Source organism: Mus musculus, chromosome 2 (genome assembly GCF_000001635.26).
Source record: "Mus musculus strain C57BL/6J chromosome 2, GRCm38.p6 C57BL/6J".
Lineage (NCBI taxonomy): Eukaryota > Metazoa > Chordata > Mammalia > Rodentia > Muridae > Mus > Mus musculus.
Window position 1 is genome coordinate 32815080 of NC_000068.7, and position 17985 is coordinate 32833064.

At 46.7% G+C, this 17985-nt stretch overlaps 1 protein-coding gene and 1 non-coding gene across 3 annotated transcripts in view; one reads left to right on the plus strand and one right to left on the minus strand.

The window, feature by feature from the left end:
* The window catches only part of Stxbp1 (syntaxin binding protein 1), a 59631-nt gene that overhangs the window by 27473 nt on the left and 14173 nt on the right, over nt 1–17985 (minus strand). For both annotated transcript variants that reach the window (NM_001113569.1, NM_009295.2), the window contains exons 2-6: nt 8457–8506; nt 6756–6837; nt 4755–4831; nt 3348–3426; nt 2207–2310 (exon numbers count right to left, since the gene is read on the minus strand). In NM_001113569.1, coding sequence (NP_001107041.1) covers nt 2207–2310; nt 3348–3426; nt 4755–4831; nt 6756–6837; nt 8457–8506 — 392 coding nt within the window. The remainder of the gene's footprint in view (nt 1–2206; nt 2311–3347; nt 3427–4754; nt 4832–6755; nt 6838–8456; nt 8507–17985) is intronic.
* On the plus strand, nt 16910–17037 carry Gm24165. Its single transcript, XR_003954186.1, has one exon. It is a non-coding gene; the product is annotated as a small nucleolar RNA SNORA31 (small nucleolar RNA).

The following is a 17985-nucleotide window of genomic DNA, read 5'->3' on the forward strand; positions in this document are numbered from 1 at the left end:
TGTCCGTCTGTCTGTCCATCCAGCTATCCGTCTATCCATCCATCCGTCCATCTGCCACCCTGGTGGCCTGCTCATGCTTTTGTTTATTCCAGTGCCAAGCACTTCAACTGTTAGTGACCAAAACATCTCTGCTCCCAAGGAGTCTGTCACATAGCAGGGGACGACAGACATTAAACACTCTGAAATAAACTATATGGGGTTGAAAACTGTAAACAGCTGAGGAAAGAGTAAAGCAGGCAAAGAATGCCCCAGATGGCTCTGTGTGTGTTCGCACGTGTGCACGTGTGTATGCATACATGGGTGTGCATACGTGGGTGTGCGTGCATGTGCATGTGTATGCCTGGACTCACAGGGGAGGGAGGTCTGAGAAGGGTCTCAAGGAGGTGAGGTGTTTGCTGCCAGCAGAAGGCTCGAGAAGGGAAGGGTGAAGCCCAAGATCTTACTTAGGGTGTGGTGTGTGCACCTAGCGTGTCCTGTGAGCGATGCTGGAGAGCAGTGCAAGTGTTCATAGGCCAGTCTGAGTTTGCTTTCAATAAACAACGCATGATCTGGAGATTGTGCCACAACTGTGGGCAAATAAGGGAGCTTTTTATAGGTTTAATGATATCCTGTCTCCAGCAAACTGCTCTAAGTACTCTCCTCCTCCTCCTCCTCCCACCCCTTTCTGTAAAGGGCTGTGGAAGTTCGACTCTCTCTTTAAGATGAAGCCAACCAACTCTCAGGATTCTCTCAAGTTCTCACTTGTTAAACTACCTGCACCTCCCTGTGAAAGTGGTGGTGGTGATGATGGAGACAAGGCCTTACTCTGTCCTTCAGGCTGACCTGAAACTCACAACTTAGCCCAGGCTCGTATTAGATTTGAGGTACTTCTCTGACCTCAGAATCCTAAGTGCTGGGTTACAGGGTTGAGAACAAGTTCAACTTAAAACGTGATTTGTATGTATGTATGTATGTATGTATGTATGTATGTATGTATTATTTATTTAGTTTTATTTTTGAGACAGGGTTTCTCTACACATCCCTGGCTGGCCTAGAACTCACTCTGTAGACCAGGCTGGCCTCAAACTCACAGAGATCTGCCTGCCTCTGTCTCCCAAGTGCTGGGACAAAAGGTGTGCCTGGTAAAAACTGATTTTTAAACTTCCTACTTTCTCATGCTTTCTGAAAAATAATGCTTTTATGTGCTAACCCTGGACTGCGTTTACTTAGGCGATGCTGGGGTATAGAGAAGCAGGTAAGCATATTCGGCTCTCCAGGGGGAGACAGGTTTCAGGGCAAGCAAAAAGGCACTGAGCCAGCTCTGATGTTCACATTGTACCTGTCCCCTCTCTTTTTCTCTTTCCTCTCCTCCCCACCCTATTTCCCTTTTCTTTTCTTTCTTTTCTTTCTTTTCTTTTCTTTTCTTTTTTTTTTTTTTTTTTTTTTTTTTTTTTTGGACAGGGTGTCATATAGCCCAGCTTCACCTCTAACTTGTTATAACTGAGGACAGCCTTGAACTCCTGATCCTCCTGCCTCTACGCACCTTCCAAGTGCTAGGAATACAGGCTTGCCACCACACTCAGTTTATAAAGCCCAACTGCAGCTGGCTTTGCGCCTTCTAGAGAAGCACTCTACCACCCAAGCTCCATCCAGCCCCTGCCTAACAATAGGCTACCCCACAGTGTTAGGAGCTCATCTATAAAGATCCATATATATCTTTCAATACCACAGAACACATACAAATCCTATGGTTTTTGGTTCCTTCTGCCAAGAGAAAACATTTGGATAAGCTCTAACATACTCAAATAAATTTCATATATTCTCTCAATCAGCTTTACCTTTGTGGAGATAAAAGCTTTATATTTTTTTCCACGGGGAGTTGCTGTTGGAACCTCCGGGTAAGGGTGGATGAAGTGCTAACAGCTTATGATGGAGGTGACCATCTGCTCTCAGCACATGACAAGCTGGGGTAACTGCCAATAAAAACAGCCTCCTATGCAGCAGATGGGTGCTCTAGAGTCTGCCCTTCCTCCTCGTCCCCTTTTAGGAACAAGCTACTTTGGTTATTCAAGGAGTCAGTGAAGAGGAGTGGGCAGTGCTCGGTGGTGCTTGGGCAGCACGGAGACCACTGCAGTCAGTAAGGGCGGGTGAAGGGATGACATCATCGGGCAGACACCATGGCAGCCCATTTCCCTTAAATAAACATCCGCACAGAAACAGACCGCACCTGGGACTCATAGGGGAGAAACGCAATGTTGATTTCCGTCAGCGTCTTGATGACTTTGGCTGCTCGGGATTTTACCAGCTCGTTAAATAGGGCATCTGGACACGCTGCAAGAATGAGAAAAAACAGTGGGGTTTCTGTCCATCCGTCTGTCCGTCCATTCATCTGCCAGCTCAGTCAACAGCCATGATGTCACTGCACCTATTTTTACTCAGATTCTAAAAAGGCACCTAGTAATACCTGCATCCCGTCCATGAGTTCCAGAGATGGAAAAGTACCTGCAGGGCCCTCAACACAGCAGCCAGCAGCTGACTGCGCTACCCAAGCCAATAAAGACTAGGTGCTGCTTCCAGGCAAAGGAGAGCACACAAGCAGGCGTTGAGAAAGGGTGAGGAAGAAAGCACACAGATTTGATGATGGAACCAAGAGCCAGCACAGGAGGCTCCTGGTGGAAAAACAGCTTGAGGTGCCAGGAGGGGTTCCATTCCTTTTCTGCAGTCTCAGCAGGGGTTGGGGTGTTACCCCGAGGGAGAAGAGTGGCGAGGCTACCACTCTGTCGCTGTGGCTGCTCCACTCGGAAAACTTATCCACACACAACCCAGCACAAAATCAAAAAGGCAACTCTGGGCCAGCCCATTGGAACAGTTATGGTCCAAAGACCTCACAGAAACAGCCCACGGGCTCCAGAGAATTCTGAATGGCCTTGTAATGGAGCACCCGGAAACTGTGCTCAGCAGGAAGCCCTCTGCTCCCAGAGGAGCCTGGTGGGCTAGCTTTCATCAGAAAGACAACAACTGCTACTACTTCTCCTTCTCTTTCTGATAGTGTTATACATTTGTGCATGTGTGTGTATACACTCAACGTGTGTGTGTATGTGTGTGTGTGTACACTTGTGCACGAGTGAATATATGCTTGTGCGTATGTGTGTGTATACACTCACATGTATGTTGTATACCTGTGCATGTGTGTGAGTATACACTTGTGCATGTGTGTGTGTGTCTTACAGTGTTCATCTGCTGAAGAGAGAAGATTAAGTAACTGTAGTACCGCTCATTTCTTCTGCTGTCCTGCCCCAGCTCAGCCTCCATGGAACTGTGAAGAAATGCCAACCTGGGCCAGCAGGAGCAGCCCATGGGGTACTTACAGTCTGTGAAGAACACATGCGCAGCCCGATATTTAGCAGTCGGCGGGTCCTTAAAATCACTGATCAGAGAGTGGACAGACTGTAAATAGGGGGGAAGGGGGACATTAAATTCAATTTTAGAAGCCAGTGCAACCTAAATCTGACTAAATCCACTGGTTTTGGGCTGCTTGTACTACAACAATGGTTTCCAGTGTGTGTCTCTAGTACTTCTGGTGTTTAGTCACAACCAGCTCTGAGCACTTAAAGGTAAGATTACTCCAGAATGTGGTTCACTCCAGAATGGCAGTGTCAGTGCCACTGGAACCTGGACTCACAAAACTGTTCAGAACCTTCGAGAAGATTCATAGGGATGTTCTGGCAGAAACTTACCTGAAGACCAGATTTTGAAAGTGAAGGCAATATGTGAAGACCAGGGGATTTTAAAAATAAATAAATAAATAAGCCCTTGGGGTTTCTATTGCTGAGCTAAACACTGTGACCAAAAGCAACTTGGAAAGGGAAGGGCCTACGTCAGCTCACAGTCCTATATCACTGTCTATTGCTGAGGGAAGGCAGGGCAGACACCTGAGGCAGGAGCTTAGGCAGATGCTACAGAGGAGCACTGCTGACTGTCTTGCTCTCTCGCTCAGCTTATTTTTGAAAGCACATACTACCCAGGACCACTTGGGCCTAGGAGTGGCACTGGCCACACTGGGCTGGGCCTCTCACATCAGTCACCAAGCAAGGAAGTGCCCTACAGACTTGCCTACAGATCATCTGGTGGATGATCTGGCATTTCCAAAACCAAAGTTCCTTTTCCCAGATTAACTTGTGTCAAGTTGACAAAAATAAAAACAGGGCTGGCGAGTTGGCTCAGCGGGTAAGAGCACTCACTGACTGCTCTTCCAAAGGTCCTGAGTTCAAATCCCAGCAACCACATGGTGGCTCACAACCACCTGTAATGAGATCTGACTCCTTCTTCTGGTGTGTCTGAAGACAGCTACAGTGTACTTACATATAATAAATAAACAAATCTTTAAAAAAAATAAAAAACAACAGCAAAACCAAACATCTGGCAAAAACTATCAGCAAAAAGGAGGAAAATGGTCCTGTAAGAATCTGATCTGAACAAGGTGGAAAAACTTGAGTAGCCACAAGCCATAAACCGCCAAAGCTTAGAGGTGGATCTACTGGAGAGCGTGAGGGAACTAGACAGTGGAGAGGGGCACTGGGTCCCAGCTCTGGCTGTCCACTCTGCCCCGCTACTGCATCTCTTGAGGCTCAATGCATGCCTTACTTCTCCCTGCATAAGAGCCCCACTTTCCCTGCTTCTGACAACATGCTTAACCTAGAAATGGCTGGCCCTCGCTCTGTGCCAAAGAGCCTAAGCCCAGAGTCTCAGCCTGAGCGGGGAACTCAGGGATTTACCTTCTCAGATGGGGTGATGAGGTACACGGCCTCCAGGCTGGGGAGTGGCTCTCGGCGCTTGTTGATATCCTCCACAACTACACAAAGACACACAGCCCACAGTGATTAAGAGAACTAGAAGCTATCTGGCCAGGCCCTCAGGCTAGCACACACAACCTACAGAGAGCCCTTCCCCTTCTTTAAGCACCATGTTCCCTGGAAATAAAGCCCATTGCTTCACTTCACCACAGTATTAGAAACTGTGGAACCTACAATAGTAGGCCCTCCCAACTACACTAAGAGCTTTTGAGCTGTTCTCAGAGAGAGGCTGCACTCTGTCAGGACAGACCCTTTGCCCCTTCAGTTTCTTCTCATCTAAACGATCCCCTAGAATTCCTTTCAAATTCCATGACGGCTTCATCTGTCACCAACTCTCTTGAGCTGGGGACACAGCTCATGGTGTAGAGCACTTGCCAGGTACACATGGTTCAAGGTTCAACTGGCAGCTCTGTACACTGAGCCACAGGCCACGGAGGGATGCACCCCTAATAGGCATTGCAAACACATCGTTCATATAACTGCACTTCTTCTAACAGCTCCAGGATGAAGCAAGGCCGGGGGCTTTGGTTTACAAATTTTCTTTACAGACACAGACCAGGTAATATAGACCAGAGTGGCCTTGAATTCAGAGCTCTTCCTGCCTCTGCCTCTGGAGTGCTGGGATTATAAATGTGAGCTGCCACACAAGGCTAGCCCACATAATTATACAACCAGCACTTTACTGACTAACCCATCTCCTTAGCCATTTTCTTTCTGGCACTTGTGTTTATTGGACTCAGTGAAGTAACCGTGGGCAGTAAGAGGCTGCCTGTTTCCATTGTTGTAAGATATGCTGTACCATGAACATTCTACTCTTTTTTTTTTATACACAGCATGTCACTCATAGCCCAGGCTGAACCCAAGCCTCACTACATAGCCCAGGCCATTCTTGAATTTATGATAATCCTCGACTGCTGAGTGTTGAGATTCCAGCCATGTGCCAGCATATCCAACTAACCATCTCCTCTTTTTTTTTCTAATTGTTTATTGACTGAGTTAGTGTGTATGTGTGTGTACATGTGTGCACATGTGTGCACATGGGGGTTGGAGGGAAATCTATGGAAGTAGGTTTTCTCCTTCCACTGTGTGGGTATAGGGATCACAAGTGGGTTATCAGACTTGGCAGCAAATGTCCTTGCCCACCACATTGGATCAGCAGCCCTGACCTTTCTATACTTGATGGGTATTTTGGCTGTTTCTGTGTGGGCCTCTTGTGAGCAACAGTCTGTGGACACTCCAGTTCATGTTTGCTGAGCACATACCTGAGTTAATTCAGAATACACATCTGACTCTGAGCCTGCTGGGCCACATGCACACATACCTTAAACTCTAGCAAATATTGCCAAGTGCTTTTTGGAGCAGCTGTGTGGCCTGGCATGACATCACACTGGGAACTGCAGTTTCCGACGCTTCACTGAGCTTATCAACCCCACACGGAGTCCCTCATCGATATGAAGGTGGAAACTTCTCACATACATGTCAGCTATTTGGGTCTCTTCCTTCCTTAAGTATTTTGGTTTTGTTTCCCCCCTCTTCTGGGTAGAGTGTCGTCTTGCTTTTTAAAACGTTTATTTTTAAAGTATGCATATAGGTGTGTCTTTCTTTGGGTTTGTGCCCATGAAGGCCAGCAGAGGGCACCAGATTCCCCTAATGTAGGTGCTGGGAACTGAACCTGTATCCTCTGCAAGACTCTTAACCACTGAGCCATGGCTCCAGCCCCAGTCTTCTTTCTCCACCTAGCCCTTCTATTCGGCATTCCTTTATCATACCCTTACAGAGCACCCAGCACTGCATTCTGTGCGGGCTCCAGTCAGGGCTTATCGTCTTACCACAGGGGTTGCTAGAAGTATGTAAATTCACGGTACAGTAATGAACAGGGAGAGTAGCGCATGCCGCAAGGGAAGGTGGAGAGAGCATACTCACTTGTGATGCCCTCGGTCATGATGTCTGTCATCTTGCAGCAGGAGGACAGCATCCTCATGCTTAACTGGTCCACCACCAGCACCTGGAAGGAAGAGGAGAGCTCAGGGCTGCAGTGTCTGCCCTTCTTCCCTCACTGGCTTCCAAGCGAGCACTCTGGAGTGTGGAGACAGTCTTCCTTCCCTGTGGCCCACAGTTATGCTCAGATAGACACTGACCTTTACCTCCAACTTCACCGTCTGACAACAGTGTTTGCTGCCACTGACGTGACGTCATAAACTATCAAAATACCCCTAAGCATTTACACAAAAGGCAATAAAGAGGAGGGAGTCAGGGGCTGGAGAGATGGCTCAGTGATGGCACTGGCTGCTCTTCCAGAGGACCCAGGTTCAATTTTCAGCATCCACAGGGCAGCTCACAACTGTCTGTAACTCCAGTTCCAGTAAGAGGCTCTGACATCCTCACACAGACATGTGGCAGGCAAAACCCCAATGAACATGAAATAAAAATAATTTTTAAAAAAAGAGAGAGAATCATGTAGAGCACCAACACTGTGGTATTCTCAGGTCCTAACTCGCTCTCCTGGGAGACTGGCTAGTGTCCACACAGGGTGGTTCATGGGGCTCAGCACAGCTACCATCAGGATATCTACATTCACCAGCACACATAGACTGCACAGACTAGGTGCACAAAAGTGTTCTATCCTGCAGAGTTTGCCTCATCTTTGCTATGTCCTCTCACCCCACACACAGGAACAGCGTAAAAAGGCTTTTTCTTCTCCCTCATGCTATAAAGCACAGAGAGGCCCTGACTGTGGGAGCCATCACCACAGACTGTCCCAGCCAGAAAGGTTCTGCTGCTGTATGGCAGCCCCTTGGCTTCATCTGCGGAGGCAGCTGGGAATTCTGGTGTCTACAAAGTCCTGCCTAAAGGACAGGGTGACAGAGAGACATGCCAGCGAGTTCCCACCAGATGGCCTCCCCTCTAGAACCTGGGAGAACCGAAACAGAAGCGCCAGAACTGAGCTTCAAAGTCCTCCTTGGCCAGTCAGCTCCCATGCCCAGTGAACCTGGGCATGTGTGGGCTCTTGACTCCAGGGAAATCTGAACCAAGTGGGCAGTGCAGCCCCTCCAACAGCCCATGAGGAAGTTCCGAGAGTCCCACTAGCTCCTGGCCAGAGTGACGCTGACCTCAGAGGACCTTTGCCTGCTGAGCCAGCTCACCAGCTCACCATATCCAGGAAGAGACTTCTGAACCACGCTCATGCACCAGCCATCCTCGGGCCAGGAACTCACTTCTATCACCTCCCCGCAACTCCAGCTCTGCCTTCGTTGTTTCTTCTGTGTGTGAGGTTAGGGAGAATGTTGCATGTGTGTGCTCATGTGTATGTGAGGGGATGCATGCACAGATGGCACGTGTCCTCTTCAATAGACCTCACTTTGTTTACTGGGCCGGGGCCTCTCAGTGATCCCAGAACTCACTGATTCTGCTAGTGCACTTAGCCACTCGCCCAGTCAGCCAGCCTCAACCTCCTGAGTGCTGGGGTCACAAGCAGGTCACCATCCTGCCTGCCATCCCTGAACGGCTGTGGGGACGTGACCTCGGTCCTTACACTTGCACAGCACATGCTTCATCCGCTGTCTTCCACCCCTGCTCTCCTCACCATGACCTCACCCTTCCCGTCACGAGCTGCTTGTTACTTACCTTCCACTCGCCCTTCTTCTTCACCTTCTTGATCACATCATGCATGATCTCTAAAAAAGGAGCGGGGTGGAGGGAGAGAGAGGGAGAGAGAGGGAGAGAGGGAAGGAGGGAAGATGAGGGAGAGAGAAGAAGGGAGAAGGATGGGGAAGGAGGGAGGGAGGGAGAGAGAGAGAGAGAGAGAGGGAATATGTTACTGTAATTTCCTAGGCGTCCACGCCTGCCTACTAGAGCATCTTTCCCAGGCTTGCTTCCCCAGGCGGGCAGTTCAGCCAGCCGTTCACAGAGCCACTCAGCCACCCACCACAGAGGCAGGCCTTTCCTGGGTTCGTAGACATTCTGACCTCAAATAAAGTGCAGTCTTCTTTATGCTTTTCAAAACACAAGACCCCAGAGACTCTCTATGCGGGTAAATGACAGTGGGCCCTAAGACTGCAGCTAGCCAGCCGTGTCACACACCTGCATACCCAGAACCTTGGGGGTGAAGTAGGCAAATTCTGAACTTGAGGCCAGTCTGAGACACAGAGGTAGTAGAATGCTAGCCTGAACAGTATAGGAAGATATTGTTCTGAAGACAAAAATCAACTGGAAAAAAAGTAACTGATTCATTTATAACAATAAACCAGTGTGTGTTAACATAAATAATATTTTAGTGAACGAACAGTACCCATACAGGGAGAATGCAGGGGTCTTACATCTTTGTAGCTCTCCTAACGTCTGCCTTTAGAGAGGACAGCTGTCTGTCCCTTCTGCTTCTGAAGCCAATCTGTCTGGAAGCAGGTGACATCTGGAAAGGGCTCAGAGAGCATGAAAAGGAGGCCAATGACCTCACAGCCTTCCTATGGAGACAGCTGGGAGTCGTCGTCCCCACCCCCGTCCCCCAGGATATTAGATTTGAGAAGCACTGCTGTAAGTAAATAAAAGACTCAGACCAGGCCTCAGGCCCACGAGCCCCCTCTAACTCTCCGGTCAGGAAGCCTGAGGTCTTCCAAGCTCACTGTACCATGGGCTCCACACAGCTGTCACGTTGTGAGTTTCTACAATACCACAGCCCCACAAGAATGGCAGCAGAGGCCTCGCATATATCACAGAGGCCTTGTAGGAAATATGACCTGCCCCTCTGAAAAGCCAGGCCCCACATTATCCTGGAATGAAGGTTCACAGCAGACATTAGCAGGTGACTCCAGCACTAAGGTCCTTGCCCACCCTTCTAGGACACAGAGGGTCTTAACTCTGCTTCTGACCATCAAGAATCCATCCTCTCATGAAGTGTTCTCAAGTTTTTAGGAACTTTTCTTCTGATTATTAAAAACAAAAATAGCAAGTTGTGGTGGGTGGGACTTGCCTGGAACCATAGCAATTGGGAGGCAAAACAAGAAGATGTTAAATGTTAAGCCAAGGTGGGCCGAGTTCAAGGCTAGTCTACCTCAAAAAAAAAAAAAAAAAAAAAAAAAAAAAAAAAAAAGAAGAAGAAGAAGAAGAAGAAGAAGAAGAAGAAGAAGAAGAAGAAGAAGAAGAAGAAGAAGAAGAAGAAAACACAGGCAGGGGTGTAGCTTGGAGATTGGAGTGCTTGCCCAGCAGTGGAAGGCACAGGTTTGAGCCCTAGCATCACAAAATAAAATAATGCAAATAAAAAACAGAGATAAATACTATTAAAAATACATCTAATGCTTGTTTCAAGAGGCTGAAGTAGGAAGATGGCAAGTTCAAAGCCAGCCTAGGTAATATTGGAAACCATCTCCAAAGCTCCCATCATGAGCCTGGGAGGCCTCGGGAGCTGGCAGAAGCTTGTTGCTCCTCCCGAGTGTGCTACACCGTGGGTCCTGGGTTCAATCCCCAGTACCGAAAAAGGGAAACAAGGAAAAATCATTTGTAATCTTGCCAACCTAAATGTATTTAGTTAACCTCTAGTTCATTTCATACTAGCTTTTCTATGAAACTTCATAGAGCTGAGATCATCTTTCATTGTTTTCTTTTACTTTATATATTTATTTTCCTATGGTAGTAAAACTGCATTCTGGATGGGAGGATATGCTCAAAGTACTCTTTGTACTTACATGAAATAGCCTTATGTAACCCAAAATTAAAATATAAAAATAAGATTAACATGAGAGAAATACTTCTACTTCTTAGGACTTAATTGTTTGTGGTCCTTTTAGGGGACGGAACTCGGGCCCCACACATACCAGGCAAGTGCTCTGTCACTGAGCTCTGTCCCAGCCAGATCCCTAGGATTCTAAAGGCCAGCACAATAGTCCATAGCTTACTCAAAAATATTTCCTGTAGACACTTAATTTACTTATTTTGTGGTGTAGTGAAAAACTGGACAGAAAGTGTTTGAGCAAATTAGGTTATATTCCTTTAAAAGACTAGTGTGTACCCATTGGAAATAATGAAATAGGAAGACACATGTTCACGCCTTCACTCCTTCAGTGAGCACTGGCTGGGGGCCCCCAGTGTAGCAGACACAGGAGGAGCGACACAAGCTTCAGCCAGCTCTCGCGGCCTCGCAGGCTCATGATGGGAGCAACCACTCAAAGAAAGCAGCACCCAGAGCGTCTCCTGTGTGCCTCAAAAAGAGTATGCCAGGGTCCAGGTCACAGCACAAATGGACAGAGCAAGGCCACCCCAGGAAGTTGGTCCTGACTAACAAGCAGCCACCAGATAGAGAGAAAAGAGGGACACTCAAAAAGCTTGTAGGGGACAAAGATAAGACACTTAACATCAGCTTGGGGCTGAAGAGGTGTGTGGGCTTAGGATGGAGGCAGACCACAGACTCATGGGTTGATGGCTTGGTCCCCGATGTGCTATAATTCAGAGGTAAGCAGTCACCAGACCTGGAGCTTGTCAGTGGATTCATCCATTGATGGATTTATTTTTTTTTATTTATTTATTTATTTATTTATTTATTTATTTTTGGTTTTTCGAGACAGGGTTTCTCTGTGTAGCCCTGGCTGTCCTGGAACTCACTTTGTAGACCAGGCTGGCCTCGAACTCAGAAATCCGCCTGCCTCTGCCTCCCAAGTGCTGGGATTAAAGACATGCGCCACCATGCCCGGTGGATTTATTTTTTACTATTTATTTATTTATTTATTTAATGTATATGAATACCCTGTAGCTGTCTTCAGACACACCAGAAAAGGGCATCATATCCCATTAACAGATGGTTGTGAGCTACTATGTGGTTGCTGGGAATTGAACTTCTTTTTATCGGATGAGTGGTGTGGACCCATGGAAGGTAACCTGAGGTACTGTGGATGGAGATGGAAGAAGCGGGCCCATGTGACACATATTGCATAACAAACCCTAGCACTTGGGACAGGAAGAGAGGGAAAGAGGCAAAGATTCTTCGAGGGGTACAAAAGAGAGGAGACATGGTCAGTAGGAGGATACCAGGAATCGTATTGTATTTTGTGGGGCTGGGGAAGTAGCTCAGTGGTTAAGCGCACTGGCTGCTCTTCTAGAGGACCTGGGCTCCATTCCCAGCACCCACATAGTGGCTCACAACCATCTATAGCTCCAATTCTAGGGAATCAAATAAAATCAAATAAAAAACTAAAACTTTAGGGTCTGGAGAAATGGCGTAGTGGTTAGGAGAACTCACTGCTCTTGCAGAGGACTTGGAGTTTGATTCTCAGTTCCCACAAAGTGACTCATAACTGTAGCCCCAGGCCCAGGGAATCTGACACCTTCTTCTTCTTCTGGCCTCTGTGGTCACTATATACAAATGGTGCAAAAATACCCATACACATAAATAAAAATAAACAAGCAGTGGTGGCGCACACCTTTAATCCCAGCACTTTGGAGGCAGAGGCAGGTGGCCATCTGTGAGTTTGAGGCCAGCTTGGTCTAGAGGACAGCCAAGCTATACTCCAGAGACATGAGCTTGGCTGACTTTGACAGGCTCTCAGTGAGTCAAGAACAGACTAGCGGGAGAGGGAGGATAGAGAGATGACCTTGACAATCCTTTTCAGAAAGACTTGCTAAAAGGTAGCAGAGAACAAATAAACTAAGAGAACAGAGATAAGAACGCAAAGGAAGGCTTTGTTTGTTCTGAAAGATGTGAGATATCAGAACATTTGGCGTTGGCAAAAACAAAAGAAGATCCAACAGAAAGGGTGGATCCGGATCCCGCCTCCCCTTCTAGGAGAGGGACATGGACCACCTGACCTGGGTGGAAGGGGCTGAGACAACAGGATGCTGTGATGGGCTGGTGGAGATGAGGTTATCAGCTGGGGTGGGGGCGAGGGGATAAGTGTTAGTGGAAGATTTGAGAAAAATAGACACCTTGTATCTTTCCAGAGATCATGGAAGTGAATTTCCACATTTTACCATTTCTGGACAGTTCTAAAAGCTAATTTGGGATTTGTGACCACAGTTTTAAGTAAAACCAGGAGCCTGGACTTGTATTTTACCTTTTGGGCTCACTATGTAGTCCAGATTAATCTCAAATTTGCAATGATCCTGCCAGGCGTGGCGGAGTATGCCTTTAATCCCAGCACTTGGGAGGCAGAGGCAGGCAGATTTCTGAGTTCGAGGCCAACCTGGTCTACAAAGTGAGTTCCAGGACAGCCAGGGCTATACAGAGAAACCCTGTCTTGAAACACCCGCCCCCCCCCCCCCCCCCCGGCAAAAAAAATTTGCAATGATCCTGCCTCAGCCTCCTGAGCGCTGTGATTATGGGGTCCTCTATGCCTGGCTCTCCTTCCATCTTACACGGGGTTCTAGGGATGGGATTCATGTCAGGCCCACTCAGCCATCTCTTCAGCCCTACAACTCTTTTTTTTTTTTCCAATTAAGTAAATGAAATCACAAAATCACATCCAGGGCACTAGAATTCTATGTATTTCATTGAAGGCTGGCATGTCAAGGTTTCAGAGCAAATACAACTGGGTTTTGTTGTTTTGTGATGCTGAAGTTTATTTTCTCTGTGCCTTAACTCCTTGCCTTCTACTGGGAATACTTGACTTGAGGGCTTTTTAATTAATTAATTTTTGAGACAGGGCTGTCTTGGAATTTGCTCTGTAGACCATGCTGGCCTCAAACTCACAGAGGTCACCTGCCTCTGCCTCCCAAGTGCTGGGATTAAAGGCATGCACCACCACCACCTGGTAATTTTCTCCTTTTTAAAATTATAATGTAATTACATCATTTTCCCTTCCTTTCCCTCCCTCCAAGCCTTCCCTGATGCCCTTTGCTGCTCTGCTGAAATTCACATTCTCTTTTACCTCTAATGTTATACATACAACCATTTTTTTAAAAGTATACATGCACAGGCAAATTGGGAAAACGTAGAGCAAAATGTTACCTTTATTAGCTTTAATTGCTGGTATGCCCCAGTGTTGCTCTGTGCTTCTACTCGTACAAACAGACAAACAAGCCAACTAGAAAACAGAACCCAGTGCTCTGGAACCACTGTGTGGAGGGCCTCCTCTGCATTCCTTTGAGGTCATCTGTTGGAAGAACTCTTGGAGTGTGGAGGGGCACATCAAAGTGCAGGTGTCCTAGGTTTTGGTCAAAGTCAGCTAAATTCCCAAAGCAGAACCACCTCTGCTAACTGCAGGACTCTCGCAGGACAGGATGCTCGCTCATGAAAGGTGTGCCTGCCTGTGGCTGTGCTGGGGTTGTGACGTGGTAGGGGAGGTAAGTGTGTGCTCTGCCACTGAGCTACATACAGTCCAGCCCCCTCTGCTTTATCTGAACTTAACAAACGACTCAGGCTGAATATATCTTTTGCTACCAAAAATTAATTTAAATGCAGTAAAAAGATTGCTCAGGAGACGTTCAGATTGGGGAATGTGGAGATACAATGAGAAAAGTCAAAGCCAGCACAAGTGTTCTCAGGCATGCCTAACGGGCGCATCTGCAGCCTTCCTACAGCCTTATCTCGTTCCCCAAATCCTCACAGCATATATTTGTCCTGGGTATTATTAACAGCCAATCCTAGCGATGCCCTACATTCTTTAATCCAATACCAAAAAGGAAACATGGATTAGAGCCCATTTTAGCATGGAGAATCAAGTGGCCTGGGCTATTTTCTAGCATATAATCCCATCTTGTTCCCTCAAGTTTGCAGAGCTCCTCAGGGAGAGAGACTGAGAGCCCTCTAGAACCGGTCAAGTACTCCACCAAAACGTTTCCACCATCCACCTCAGGCCACACAAGCTTGAAGACCTGAGTGGGAACCTCATACTCCACACACAAAGCCAGGCAGGGTTGCATTTACTTGCAACCCACGTGCTGGAAAGGCAGACAGGAGGATTCCTGGGGCTCGTGGGCCAGCCAGCTCTGCTTAGGTGAAGCCCAAGTCCCTGTCAGAGACCATCTCAGAAAGCAAGATGGTCAGCTCTGGAGGAACAACACCCAGTGTGTCCCTGATACACACACACACACACACACACACACACACACACTCATGACTACATGCACAGACTTTAGTGAACTTAGTGAACTAGAGCCTAGTTAGGGTTGTGGCTCTGGAGAACACATTTTTAGGCATGAGAACAGATGTCCTGGTCTTCACGGTAGCAGGACTTGATGAGGACTCCCACAAGCCCCAGTCACCTTCAAACATGACAGCTTCCTTCCTGTCCTGTATCTTCATCCCCATCCCATCTGTCATCTGAGATGGCATAGCACAGAGGCGTGGAGTTCTGCGAGTGAGTCGGGCAGTGGTCTAGGCTGGGCTCAGAGCTGAATGAGGTGACTCAGCCCAGGGGCTCTCCATCCCCACACAGACCCCAGTGTTCAAAGTCCACAGCTTGAACAGAGGTCTTAGAGGGTTTCCCATGGGGCTGCTGAGACACTTGTCTTCACTCTTCAAGGACAATACAGGTAAACAGTGGCTGTCCTAAAGTACAAGTCTGCACAGCAGATGGATCAGGAAAACTCTTCCCTTAGTCCTTACACAAATGCAGCGCGGCCTATGGTGTCATATAAATGCAGGGACACAGTGACGCTTAGGTCAGAGCTGTCACCGTCTTAGGATTCCTCTCTGTACTCACTTGCTGGGTTGGTGTTTGTACCAGCGACAGACCCAGGATCTTATGTATGACAAACCTATGTTCTACCACCAAACTGTACCAACACAAACCCTATTTTTGTTTTATTTTTCTGGGTTTTTTTTGGAGGGGTGCTTGTTTGGTTTTGAGAGAGGGTCTCACTGTGTAGCCCTGGCTGTCCTGGAACTCACTGTGTAGACCAAGCTGGTCTCAAACTCACAAGAGATCTGCCTGCCTCTGCCTCCTGAGTGCTGGGACTGCAGATGTGTACCACCACACCTGGCAACTATTTTGCAAAACTAGATCACAAAATTCTTTTCAAATCTCCCATTTAAAAAAGCAAACAAACAAAACAATAACAACAGTCTAGTCTAGAGATTAAGTTCCAGGACCGCCAGGGCTACACAGGAACTGTAGGAGGCAGTTCCTTGAAAGCACACAGCCAGTCATGGGTACGTATAATCACCCTCACTTTACACAGTAGAATGTTGAGGTTCGGGGAATCAAACTGTCTAGTAACTACACAACAAAATGTACATGAAGATTCAAAAGAACATATAAAAAACAGTTATTTTAATTAAAGAACTGTCTAGGTGGGGAAATGAAACATTAAACCCAAGCATTGTAAGATAAAGTCACAGAACTCCTGCATACTACTATGGTGGATGAAAAATAGTAAAGCCATTATGTTTGTGTGTGTGTGTGTATAAAAACATTATATAATACATGTGTGTGTATATATGTGTATATATATTACACACACATACACACAACAACAACAATTGAAGAAAAAGAGTTTATGAATTTGAGTGAAAGCAAATCAGAAAAGGGGGTAGTACATGAAAGGGGCTAGAAGGAGGAAAGGGAATAGAGGAAATGAAGTAATTACATAAGAATCTCAAAAATAAGAATTAGAGGCAGGTGGTAGTGGTGCACACCTTTAATTCTAGGACTTGAGAGGCAGGGAGTTCTGTTTGAGTTTGAGGCCAGTCTGGTCTACAGAGCAAGTTTCAAGACAGTCAGAGATCCACAGAGAAACCCTGTCTCAAAAAAACAAATCAATAAATAAACAAACAAATCATTTTTTAAAAGTCCAAGTTCAGCCAGACACAGGGGAGGCAGAGGCAGGTGGCTCTCTGTGAGTTTGAGGTCAGCCAGGGCTACAAAATGAGACCCTGTCTCAAAAACCAAACATGAAAGAATCCAAGATCCTTGCTACATAATGAGCTCAAGGCCAGCCTAGACAGAGTCCAGTGTGGGGATGCACATCTTTTTGATCCCAGCACTTGGGAGGTAGAGGAAGGCAGATCTTTATGAGTTCCAGGTCACTCTGGTCTATATAATAAGACTGTCTAAATAAATAAATAAATAAATAAATAAATAAATAAAGGAAAAAAGAAGGAAGGAAGGAAGGAAGGAAGGAAGGAAAGAAGGAAGGAAGGTGGGTAGGTAGATTTGCATGCATTGACAGCCCTTGACCAGTTTGTGGTTGTTCTTCTGGTCTGTACTAGGATGCAAAAGAAAAGCTCCCTGAGTGTTCTGCCTGCCTCTGTGGCGTTTAGATTGAATTGGGATATACATCTATGTGGTAGGGAAGTTGGGAAAACTCTTCATGTAATCTTATTTTCCATCACTTGTCGCCATAACTGACTGCTGCTTACTGTCCATACAATACTAGGACTTTAGACAAACAGGGCTGACATCTTATTTTGACCATGATTTACATGGAGTAGAGGCATTGCTTTAAAGAAAAAAATTGTTGGAGGCTGGAGAGATGGCTCAGCAGTTAAGAGCACTGACTGCTCTTCCAAAGGTCCTGTGTTCAAATCACAGCAACCACATGGTGGCTCACAACCACTCGTAATGAGATCTGATGCCTTCTTCTGGGGTGTCTGAAGACAGCTACAGTGTAGTTACATATAATAAATAATTCTTAAAAAAAGAGAGAGAAAAAAATCGTCACATAGGTTGTCTAAAAAGTAAAGTGCATTATACTCACTAGAAAAAAAAACCAAAAAGATAAATAATGCAGTGTTTCTTAACACAGGACTACTCCACAGAGCCCTCAGATGACAGGTCCCCCAACTTACCCTTATAAAATAGCATTTATCTAAGATTTTAATTTACTATTTATATCTAAACTATACTTTGCAGACGTAAGAGAGACCCCAAAGCACCAGCCACGGTGAGAACAGGGTGCCCCTCTCTGAGGCTCCTGAGGAGCTCCTGTGTAGCCCACTTAAGTTTGATTCTGGGGTAGTCGGGGATTAGAGGAAAGTAGGGGGCCCAGGGGTTTGAAGCTGGCTTGACGGTGGCTTATTTACAGATTCTACATAAGACTCAGATGCCCAAGGTTATGGCGTCTATGACACAGGCTGCCTGCCAGCACCGAGCAGTGCACAGCTTCGGTTGCCCGCCATTGGAGACCAAAACGGGGCTGGGTCGGGTTTCAGGACAGAGTCCCCTTTCTCTTTCAAGGTAAATCCTGTGTTCACCCCTGTTTCATGAGCCAAAGGTCAAAAAGCTAGCTT